This window comes from Anastrepha obliqua, chromosome 2 (assembly GCF_027943255.1).
Source record: "Anastrepha obliqua isolate idAnaObli1 chromosome 2, idAnaObli1_1.0, whole genome shotgun sequence".
NCBI classification, from domain to species: Eukaryota; Metazoa; Arthropoda; class Insecta; order Diptera; family Tephritidae; genus Anastrepha; species Anastrepha obliqua.
This window is the reverse complement of record NC_072893.1, coordinates 797,557-810,104: the sequence shown is the minus strand read 5'-3', so window position 1 is coordinate 810,104 and position 12,548 is coordinate 797,557. Positions and strand designations below refer to the sequence as shown.

Here is a 12,548-nt window from a genome sequence, read left to right as displayed (position 1 = left end):
AGAGTAGCATTCACCGAATACACTCGCAAAGTCAAATCTTAGAGTTTCGTACAACTTTTCTACGAAGGCGTTAGACTAACGGACAAAAATTAGAACGAGTAATACTCGTAAAAAGAGGATTTGAAAGGAAACAAATATAAAAGCTGTCAAATTTAAGTTCTATATTAACTAAACTATAAATAAAAAGAAATTTTTGAAGTATATGTACTTTTATGTGCCTTCCACAGGTGTAAAGTTGTAACAACACGGCAGCAGTATGTTACTTTGGTGGAGCTAATAAAGGAGAAATCATTCATGACATTGAACTGTAGTAGCCCTTCCGGTTGTAGTAGAGCAATTTTTCTTTAGTGGGGGAAATAATTTGTATGTGCGTCCTATCCCCACACAAAATGATGCCAGGAAATCTATATTTTTGATAGAATTCCATCTTTCCCATTTTTCATTGGCTCTCGAGATTTACTCATTGAGGACACAACATCGTGTTTTTAGTGACGCCAATACATATTTTAGTACATAGCTAAATGTCGACTGCCCCATTGGCACCCAACTCTGTGCTTACAGCCTCCCTCTGCAAGATACCGTAAAACAGAGGATAGTCGGAGAACTGGAGTTATGGAAGACGATCTCGCTGAGCTTGCGCTGTCTCAATAAAACTCAAAACGTATGTAAATGCAGCTTTATTTAACTGGTAATTTTTGATAAACCTGTTTGAAACCGTATTAAAGTAAACTTTTTCTTTAACAAAAAGGCAAGCACTTACATTGGTTCGTCCATATCGAAAGGGTTGCTTGCTTTTTCCTCAATTCTGAGACTCTGTTTGCTTCTCTCATTTCCCTTCTCCATTAACACAACCGCACATGTCAACGAATACATTTTAATGTGAAAACTCAGTTAACTTGACAAAAAACTTAAAGATTGTTTGCTAAATTGTCTTGTTTAAATTGAAGTGAGCTGTTGATTACAATTTTTTCGTATTCGAAGGTTTTCTACGCCGGATTATATGATAGGGCTGATTATATTATATACGTCTATATGTATTATATTATATGTATATGTATATACAGATTTGCGCTTACAGCATTTTTGGGTATTTGGTCGAGCTCTTCCTCCTATTTGCGATGTGCGTCGTTATGATTTCTACAAATGAGTTTATATTTTTATAAATAATACTCTAAACCCATCAAAAATTTCATGGTTGCATGGAAATTAAAAAATTAGTGGGCGGTGTAAAAAAAATACAAAAATAAAATAATAAGTAATAAATAAAAAAATTAAATTTGATCAATTATTATTCTTGAAGAAAATTTCACTTGATTCCTGTATTTTGCGAAATGTTCAACACCACGAATATGAGAATAATGAAAGTTGGGCAACGCGTTGTATATCATGTTGGAACTTGTATCCTAAAAAGTAGTCCATCTCATTGTACAATGTGTTGATACAATGATTGGAGGTGTATACTCTACATTTTGCGTGAAAAAGCAATGAAACCTACAAATTTCGTCGAAGAATTCATAACAAAATCCTAACATCGTACATAGATAATGTTTTTCATTCTCTCGTGTGTTATTAAAACATTTATCGAGATTATCGAGACAGAAGTGTATTGATCGACTTACTTTCGACTTTGGGCGTTGAAGCACCACCTTAGTCACTGTGAGACGCTGATATTATTCAGCTCAGTATTCCGATCAATTGCCACGGGAACGGTCGGAATCATTTTTAAGGGTGTAGTTAGTAATAATGAATATAACTTTATGTATGTGGACGTATTCTGCACAGCACTTGCTGTTTCGAACATGATAGCATTGGAGAATAAACACTAATAAGCGAACGACATTTTTAAGAGAACGATATTTATTTTCTGCAAAAAAACGCATCCAACAAAAAATGCATCTTTGAAATAAAAGAGTTTTTAATTTGCATCATATAACTTCCCGTTTATGTATTCATTCACCTGCCAGTGCTACCAATTACAAAAGGATGTACTGCTGAACTAATGACGAAAAACAGCAGAACGGGTAATAAATTGAACCACAGCTTTATCAGGATCACATCTTTGCTGTTGCATTTTCGAGCAAATTAGGGACTCTAATTTCAAAAAATATAAACAAACGAATTAAAATGGGTTAATTTTTTTTAAATTTGGCATTGTAGATGTGTATATTTCTTACGAGAGCACTGCCAAACTCAATCACACTTTTTAAATACATTTTGATTCTACCTTCCTATGCTTTTATTATAGGCATTCGTTTTCCCAAATTATGGTATTTCATAAGAAATTATTCAGCCCTATCATGCAATTCATCTGTTTTTCGTAGAAACTAAGAAATTGTAATCATACTCGTACAATTCGAATAGCTCCGAACGTACATTCTAAATTCGTAGAGTAGCATTCACCGAATACACTCGCAAAGTCAAATCTTAGAGTTTCGTACAACTTTTCTACGAAGGCGTTAGACTAACGGACAAAAATTAGAACGAGTAATACTCGTAAAAAGAGGATTTGAAAGGAAACAAATATAAAAGCTGTCAAATTTAAGTTCTATATTAACTAAACTATAAATAAAAAGAAATTTTTGAAGTATATGTACTTTTATGTGCCTTCCACAGGTGTAAAGTTGTAACAACACGGCAGCAGTATGTTACTTTGGTGGAGCTAATAAAGGAGAAATCATTCATGACATTGAACTGTAGTAGCCCTTCCGGTTGTAGTAGAGCAATTTTTCTTTAGTGGGGGAAATAATTTGTATGTGCGTCCTATCCCCACACAAAATGATGCCAGGAAATCTATATTTTTGATAGAATTCCATCTTTCCCATTTTTCATTGGCTCTCGAGATTTACTCATTGAGGACACAACATCGTGTTTTTAGTGACGCCAATACATATTTTAGTACATAGCTAAATGTCGACTGCCCCATTGGCACCCAACTCTGTGCTTACAGCCTCCCTCTGCAAGATACCGTAAAACAGAGGATAGTCGGAGAACTGGAGTTATGGAAGACGATCTCGCTGAGCTTGCGCTGTCTCAATAAAACTCAAAACGTATGTAAATGCAGCTTTATTTAACTGGTAATTTTTGATAAACCTGTTTGAAACCGTATTAAAGTAAACTTTTTCTTTAACAAAAAGGCAAGCACTTACATTGGTTCGTCCATATCGAAAGGGTTGCTTGCTTTTTCCTCAATTCTGAGACTCTGTTTGCTTCTCTCATTTCCCTTCTCCATTAACACAACCGCACATGTCAACGAATACATTTTAATGTGAAAACTCAGTTAACTTGACAAAAAACTTAAAGATTGTTTGCTAAATTGTCTTGTTTAAATTGAAGTGAGCTGTTGATTACAATTTTTTCGTATTCGAAGGTTTTCTACGCCGGATTATATGATAGGGCTGATTATATTATATACGTCTATATGTATTATATTATATGTATATGTATATACAGATTTGCGCTTACAGCATTTTTGGGTATTTGGTCGAGCTCTTCCTCCTATTTGCGATGTGCGTCGTTATGTTTTCTACAAATGAGTTTATATTTTTATAAATAATACTCTAAACCCATCAAAAATTTCATGGTTGCATGGAAATTAAAAAATTAGTGGGCGGTGTAAAAAAAATACAAAAATAAAATAATAAGTAATAAGTAATAAATAAAAAAATTAAATTTGATCAATTATTATTCTTGAAGAAAATTTCACTTGATTCCTGTATTTTGCGAAATGTTCAACACCACGAATATGAGAATAATGAAAGTTGGGCAACGCGTTGTATATCATGTTGGAACTTGTATCCTAAAAAGTAGTCCATCTCATTGTACAATGTGTTGATACAATGATTGGAGGTGTATACTCTACATTTTGCGTGAAAAAGCAATGAAACCTACAAATTTCGTCGAAGAATTCATAACAAAATCCTAACATCGTACATAGATAATGTTTTTCATTCTCTCGTGTGTTATTAAAACATTTATCGAGATTATCGAGACAGAAGTGTATTGATCGACTTACTTTCGACTTTGGGCGTTGAAGCACCACCTTAGTCACTGTGAGACGCTGATACAACGAGTTCCAACGTAGACGTCGATCCTTGCAGGATGAATTTCGTGAAAACCGTGCAAAAACGGTTGTTGTGTCAGAAACAATCGATGTTGTGCGTTAATTGATAACGCAGGGTCGTCAGGTGACATATTGCGAGATAGATGCATTCATGGACATTAGTGGAATAGCGAACATTCAATATTGCATGAGAATTTTATCGTCAAAAAGTTTTGTTCTCGTTGGATACCATATAATTTGACAATTGCCCAAAGATTCATGGGGATTGGTGTAAAGAAATGTAGAAGAAATTCAGCCGCGGTAGTTCAAAACACTTCAATGACATCGTCTCAGATGATGTATGGGTTTTCCAATTCAAGCTCAATCCAAAAAAAGAAAAATACAGTTTCTGGTTTTGATGTATTCAGATATTTCGCATCCCATTAATCATGATTTTCACAAATACGGAATTTTTTAAAATATATTTTTGTAAAATAAACCTATTTGATTTCACCGTCTTAATTATTGGAAAAGACTTGTTCGCCCATAAAAACTTGGTGGGCAACATTGATCTAGCGCTAAAAATGAAATTAAGAAAACTTTAAAGTGAATGAAACAATGTATGATAAGCACTAAGTCAAAGCGAATGTGTCAAATGCTGGTTTACAATATCTTAAGACATACATGATCATTGTAACAATGAGACGTAATAAAAATCTACACACTTATTTTAGTAATAGTTTTTACGTATCTATTGGGATTAAGTTTCTTGTTAAAAATTTTAAAATAAAAATGAATTCTTTGGAAACTGTATACATTCCGATTTCGTTGTTCAAAATTGTGCCCAAGGCGAATTCATTAAACGTGGTAGCACTAGGCCAGCAACAATGTTTTGTACGTTTGATTATCAAAGCAAAGTATAGGCAAAGGAGAAAACAAAGAATAAATTCGCCTTGCGTCATTCTTGGTTAATTTAAAAAAATTTTTTTTTTATTGTTTTTATTATTTACACAGAGTTTTTAATTTTATATTTTCGGTATTGAAATCGGTTGGCTGTGCCTTTTTACAAAAGGAAATGATAGGCTTGAAAACTAAACATTAAATTTTTGTAATACAAAATATATGTCAGGGTTAACGAATTAAACAAAATAAAATACGTACCAAGACGGCACACAATTTTCTCTTACATTTTGGGGAAACTGAAACCTGCGTACATCAGACGGGATGGGACACTTTATAGTAACAAACCAAATTGGTTAAGACAGGAGTTTCCAATCTTCCTTTACAGAATTAATTTTTATTGTGTTATTATTAACAGTTATTAATTAGATTTTATTATTATATTATTTTTTAAACATAACTGAAGGCTTTAGATGTTGGAGTACAGGATTTAGCGTTGTCAATGACCGCGTAATCGGCAGTGATCTGTGGTTAGCCTTTTCTATGCAGTTGTATGTAGATGGTTTATAAGCTCTATGCAATTATTACCTATAAATGATTGGGAATTTAACTACTAGTACTTCGTCTAGAAAAAAGCTTGTAGGCACATTCCCGAAATTACTAGGAAACGATTCGTTTAGAGTTTACTTGTTACTTGGGTCGGAAGGGGTTAAAAATGGGATAGGGATTTCGATGTAATTGCATCCGCATCCAGCACTTACTTTTTCACTTTGTGGAAGTCGCCTTTAAAGTGAAGAAAGTGTAAGAATATTAAAAAAAATGTTTTATTTACAATATGTGAATTTTCCCAATTGCTTATCTAATATTATAATTCTAAAATGCCTATACATTTCTGATTTTCAGAGAGCGCGAGCAATAAAAGGAACGATTTGTAATTTGCAAAACAATTTTTTTCCTTCTAATACGATATTCGAATTCATAGAATTTACAAGGCCGTGTATTATTTTCAAAGCCGATATCACATTACGCATTGTATTTTAACAATTAGCTCTCTAGGAGTTCAGTGCTATCTTGAGCACAACTTCAACAGAGAGTTTTAAGGGAAAGATGTCTGCAGATTCCCCTCGACGCCAGTCTCGTGGCATAGCTGTGCCCGCAATTGTTCCGCCTCAAGTTGTGAGTGATCGTTCGATTCTGGACTCTGCCATTGGCTTTATTAGCGATGTTACGCTGGTTGCGCATCAGTCTCATACAGAGCCGAAAGATACAATTATATGGGCAAGGTTTGAGACAGCCGCTGATATAAGCGATCCCTGCTGCGGTGTTGATTGGGAAATGGAGGGAAATGTTGCTCCGCCGTTGCTTTTACTACTCGGGTACGGGCTTGGAGTCCAGGTATGGGCCATACCGGCTAACGGCGAGGCTATTGAAGTGCTCTCATGGCGTCACGGTGTTGTCTCGACGTTGCGCGTTCTACCGACACCTGCCTCGCGGTCAACGGACGAGCATGGACGTGCTGATGAAACGATGGATGCATACGCCGAAAAACGACCTCTTATTGCATTGGTGGATAGCAATACGGCTTCTACACAGCCACAGTTTTGTACCCTAACTTTTGTCTCCCTTAAGACTGGAAAGCAAGTGAAGACAATTAAATTTAAGAATCCAATTCTTGATGTACTTGCAAATCGTTCATCTTTGGTGGCTGTATTTCATGAACGTATAGCCGTATTCGATGCACGAACTCTGGAAGATCGACTTTCTATAACTACGTGCTATCCGAGTCCAGGGTAAGTTGTTTTAAAATTGTTTTTGTAATACATATGTAGTTAGCTATATACAAAGAATTAATTAGTATTTTTACTAAAGCATTAATCCAAACCCTGTGGCTCTTGGACAACGTTGGCTAGCATATGCTGAGCAAAAGCTGATTCCGTCAAAACGCAGTGGCGGCGGTTGGGATGGTGAGGGCATCGCCAGTTACACTGCCACTGTATTAAATGCCGCAAAATCTTTTGGCAAAGGGTTGCGTGAGCTTGGTGAACAAGTAGCAGCTGGATTAACTGGAGCAGCTAGTGGCGGTAGTATATCAAAAAATAGCAGCTTCGATTCCAGTGCTGGTGTTGAAGCCAAACAACCGGGAATTGTTACGATCATAGATATAGAGGTTCGAAATTACATTAAAGATGCATATAAGCAGACAATTTTTATACTAATTGTGTTCCTTTTTGTTTTTTGTTTTTTCCTATTAGCAAACTGTGAAAGACTACAGCCCCACTTCGACCACATCTGCATCTGGTGTTATTGATAATGAGCTCATCGTAGCGCACTTTATAGCCCACTCAGAAGCTGTAGTAGCTATGGAATTTGACAATTCTGGCATGCTGTTACTTACTGCCGATCGACGCGGTCATGATTTCCACGTTTTCCGTATACAACCACATCCAGTAAGTTCTAGCTTATCGGCAGTACATCATCTGTATGTTCTACACAGAGGCGACACTAGTGCAAAAGTTCAAAACATTACCTTTTCACTGGATTCGCGATGGGTGGCGGTTTCTACTTTGCGTGGAACTACTCATGTCTTCCCAATCACACCGTACGGCGGTGCAATGGGTGTACGAACACATACTTCCTTGCATGTTGTTAATAAGCTGTCAAGATTTCATCGGTCTGCCGGATTGTCGGCAGAGGGGCGGTCGAATTCACCGATTTCACACTCGGAAAGTACTACTTTTATGCAATCTTTGCAACCTTACCATAATACGACTCTACCACCATTCCCGCGTCCAACAGTGGTACTGGCTTTAGCTCAACTTCGACAGCCATTTGCACTTGGATCACCGCCTGGTTCTGCCGGGCTTGTTATGCCCGGTAAAATCAGTTCAAGTAATAGCGGTACATCGAATGCTTCACACCGTCAAAGACACTCTTCACTGTCAGATGACAATGGAAAGCCTCTGAGTGTGTGTGCTATTTTCGCAAAATCCCGTTCTTGGTTACTTGAACCACCAAATGTCACTCGAGAAGCATCACATCGCATTCAACGTAAGGCAGTTGATTCGCTCTTCGTAATGGCCGGCCACGGTGCTCTTATTCAATACGATTTGGATACAAAACTTGCATCAAGTAATTTAAAATATTTTCTTCTTAGTGTACAGTTTTAAATATTCAATATTTTGAAACAGATATTGCCAAAGAAAAAATTTGTGATGACACTCCAATTGAACTGGAAGTGGAAGCTAAAGCTCAATGGAACCTTGGAAGGCGAAGGGATGGATCTCATGAACTGATGCCTCCATTATCAAATGATAATTGGCTAATAAAGGATCGGTATTCTAGCTTACTGTTGGATAGTATACGGCAGTTTGATGACATAGAAGAAAAAAATGAGAGCTGGGTATCACAAGTAGAAATAATAACACATGCCGGACCACATCGTCGTCTTTGGATGGGACCACAATGTGTGTTCAAAACTTACAACACGCCCAGCGGGTTCGTACTTTGACACATAAAAAAATAACATAATATAAACAGTAAATTGCAGGTCTAATTTGAATCATGTTGATGTCGAGGCCGTAGAAATTGGAGTATCCAAGTCAACGTCTGCCGCTGCGGCTATACGTTCGCATCCGCTAAGTATGCCCGTCACTGCTGCAGCGCGCTGTACTCTGCCGGTACTCATTGAATCGGGTTCATATAGTAAGTAAAATATATGCACTTGTATATATATATATTTTCAATTTATTACCTTATGTGGGCACATATTTTTTTTAACCATCAGGTAGCATAGAACAAAGCCCAAAGCTTATGGATCGTTTCCGTCATGAGCACTTGGACTCTGATTTCGCCATCGCGCATGGCGATTCTCGGCTGAAGGAGGACTTGGCTGATGCTATGCGCGAATCACCATCAGTGTCCGAAGTCTCCAAAAACATTGGTAAGTAAAATTTTGTTTTAGTAAATTTGTAATTGTGTGTGGTGGTGTATGGTTTTTCGTTTTTAATTTTACTCTATTTGCTGACTCTTCTAGCTCCTACAATCATAGCTTTAATTATTTCGAAGCAGCGAAATCACTTTATATCCATTAATTACTTGTAAATCGAGATGTTTGCATCTAAATTTCAAGTAATCACGAGTATCTTAGTTATAGAAGCACTTCACCGATTCAAAGTTTTAATTGACTAACTTCATTTTACAGTTAATATTCGAGCAATAGCCTAGCAACTTACGGTACAATTTGATGGACTATTTTAATGTATGGGCTCTATTCTCCCAGGAAAGAATTATATTTCAGATCCTGCCAAACTTACTGCTGCTCACAGCCTTTGTTAGATGTTTAATCAGAACTTCTCAAATTGGTGATGGGTGTCTTGATGGATAGCATTTTTACACTACAGCCATTATTCAAAAAATATCGAATCTGTTTAATTTGTTAGCACTGTTGACAAAAAAATCATAAATCTTACATTGTAGGCAACAGAAACAGTTAATAGTTTTGTCGACGTAATTACGGAAGTAATGCTTCTATTTAATATTTCCAAAAGGCTAAAGACTAACTGGTATATTTGGATATTGTCATTTAAAAATTGCTTACAACAAATGTTTATGGACTTTGTGCAGTGCAGTGTTTCACAAAATGTCCACTTGTTTTCTCTAGTATTTTCATATCATGAGATGCGTTTATGTTGCGTTTCTCTTATTCTATTGAAATAAATATAAGTCGTTTGTTATGATCAACGGCTTGCGGTATTCAATAGAATAAATAATATTTACACTACACGCGTTGTTTAGTTGACTCAGATACATTTCTTTTCAATGCTTAATTGATCTGGATTGATGTCCCACCTCGGCTTTCGGGTAATTTTGAATACGTTAATTTTCGGGGCGTGTTTCGATTCCGGAACAAAATCTAACGCCCTCAGCGTATTGTCCCCAGTGAATTTGTACTAATTCTTATCATTAAAAATTTTAGAGATTTTCATCTCTTCACTTCACTCTTTACTCGATCCCTCCGCGGGTATGAGTTCACAAATTTTTTGACATTTTTGCTAAAAAAATGTTGGGACAATTCTCACTCAACTAAAATGAAACAGACTACGTTATAGAAGTAAATAAAAATTATGGAAGTAAATGCGTCCCCCCAGAAAAAATTTAATTATGTTGAATGTACACTTTTGAAACTAAAACACAATTCCCGCTCTGATACAAAAACCGAATGGCTTCCCTCTCAATTAAAAACTAAAGTTTTCAGTATAATACTGACCAACACTCTCGTTACTTACCACAGCACTGCATTGCAAGCGTTTTAATCTTGATGTCAAAGAGCTTGTATTGATTATTTCTGCCGAAAATTTAATAACAAGAATCGAATATCAATACAGAGTGACACACACTTATAACATATACGTTAAAGGTGTCCCGTTAAGGAACCTCTTATTATTATTATGTTGGAATTGTAATCTATTGTGGGGCACATGAATTCAGAGTGTTTCTCTGAGCCCAACTTCCTCCATAAATTTTAGTACAATGACGACAGTGTTCCCATCATCACCAAGATGTTTCTGTACCTGTTCCGCTCAGCTTACTAGCCTAAAGTTAATTAACAGGCTGAGGTGCGGATATAGTTGCCTCTTACGAAAGGCATTCGTTATCCCAGACAAATTCTAACTCGCTGAGGGACTATTGAATCTCTTAGGTGCGCTTAACTTCAAATGTGTTTGAATCTGTTATAGACGGATTATAATTTATTCTACTTGCATATATTATATATATATATGTATATATACGATCCTATAGCTCCGCGGAGGAGCAAAGGACCGCAACAAGGTTTCTCCATTTCCCTTTGTCATGCGCCAACCTCGTGAATTCGCTCCAGGTTTTGTTGGTTTTGAATACGTCAGCTTCCTCCTCCAGGTCAGTGCTGGTGTGCCTTTACGACGGCTGCCTTGAAGGTTCCAGTCGATTGCGCTATGAGTGATGTCGGTTTGATCCCTTCTTAATACTTGCCTAAGCCAGCCCCGTTTCCTTTTTCAGGATTTTCGGTCGCATTGGTGTCTGATTACAACGATTCCAAAGGTCAGTGCTTGAGATCGTGTCGGGCCAGAAAGTTCTCAATATTTTACGGAGACAACGATGGGTGAAAACCTGCAGCATTTGGAGGCCAGAGGCTGCAAGGTTCCTGGTTTCGCAACCGTACATAACAGAGGACTTTACGTTGGAGTTAAATATTTTTATTTTTGTGCGCCGTGTAATAATCCTGGTGCTCCACACAGCATTTAGAGCACCGAAAGTTTGCTTCGCTTTTTTTTTATCGGTTTTCGATGTCTTCTCTTGAGCCACCATTAGCAGATACAGCCACAGGTCAACAACAGGTCATATAAATAGCACATTTAGACGTTGAAAGCAAAGAGTGGAATATTTTTTTAAATAATTATATTTTATTGGGAAAAAACAACAAAAAAAAAACAAAAAACTTATTTACTTCCACTTTAAAACAAAAAAATGGTCAAAAAGAATTTCAGATCTGATTTAATTTACGTTGATAACTCATGAAACCTCCTGGATACATAAATAGCACATCCTAAAAAATTCCAAATAAAAGCGATAATAGTAAATAATAATATTATTTTACCAGATTAGTATTTTGTACTATATCTTGATTACTTCTCAAGCGGTCGCTCCATTCTTTCTACAAGCTTGTGGCATTTTTCTTTTGGAATCGAGTACCAAGCCTCCTCAACTGCGGTCCACAAATCATCAAAATTTTTAAAATTTTTGTTAGCGATTTTGACCTCAACGGCATTCTATAAATTTTCTATTGGATTGAGATCAGGGCTCTGCGCCGGCCAATCCAGTACATTAATTTTTTCTCTTCTAAGCCATTGCTTCACTATCTTTGCAATATGCTTTGGATCATTGTCCTTCATAAATGTCCAATTTAATGCCGTAAACTCAAACACAAATGGCTCCATTTTATTCTGGAGAATATCCAGATACTGATATCTATCCATTTTACCAACCCTGCGAACAATCGGCCCAACACCATGCCAGGAAAAAGCTCCCAAACCATGATACTTCCGTCGCCGTGTTTCATCGCCTTTTTTGTGGGATTTAGCGCTTGATTTTTTGGACGACGTACAATAGTTTTCCCATGTGGTACCATCCTATTTATTTTGGTTTCGTCGGTCCAAAGTACGTTTTTCCAAAACTGAATAGATTTGTCTTTGTGGGCTTCTGCAAAGGCAAGTTGGTGTTTGGTATGTCTTTTTGAGAGAAGTGGTTTTTTTCTGCTTATGCGGCCAAATAGCTGGGATTTGTTAAGTCGCCTTTCTACAAGCTTTCTGGACACCTGTAGGCCAGATTCTTGGTTTATTTCAAGCATTTATTTAATAAACAAAAAATTATACTAAAAATCGCTGAAACAATATTAAAGTTTTACTCTCCGCTGCACAAGTTAAAATGTGCTATTTTTGTGTCCACTTCAAAATAGCAATAAGCATAAATAAAATAGAACGCAAAAAATTCCATCGAAAAAAACCGGCAAATTCCTCGCATAAATGTAAGCTTAATAAATGTAAACAAACAAATGTATTTGATCAAAGCAGAG

At 36.5% G+C, this 12,548-nt stretch overlaps 1 protein-coding gene across 4 annotated transcripts in view; it reads left to right on the top strand.

Annotated features, from left to right (window-relative positions):
• Positions 1–12,548, top strand: part of LOC129239440 (breast carcinoma-amplified sequence 3 homolog) — a 28,551-nt gene that overhangs the window by 9,339 nt on the left and 6,664 nt on the right. For all 4 annotated transcript variants that reach the window (XM_054874923.1, XM_054874920.1, XM_054874921.1 and 1 more), the window contains exons 2-7: positions 5,843–6,729; positions 6,809–7,106; positions 7,192–8,068; positions 8,128–8,434; positions 8,487–8,641; positions 8,724–8,879. In XM_054874923.1, coding sequence (XP_054730898.1) covers positions 6,047–6,729; positions 6,809–7,106; positions 7,192–8,068; positions 8,128–8,434; positions 8,487–8,641; positions 8,724–8,879 — 2,476 coding nt within the window. In that variant the 5' untranslated portion in view covers positions 5,843–6,046. The remainder of the gene's footprint in view (positions 1–5,842; positions 6,730–6,808; positions 7,107–7,191; positions 8,069–8,127; positions 8,435–8,486; positions 8,642–8,723; positions 8,880–12,548) is intronic.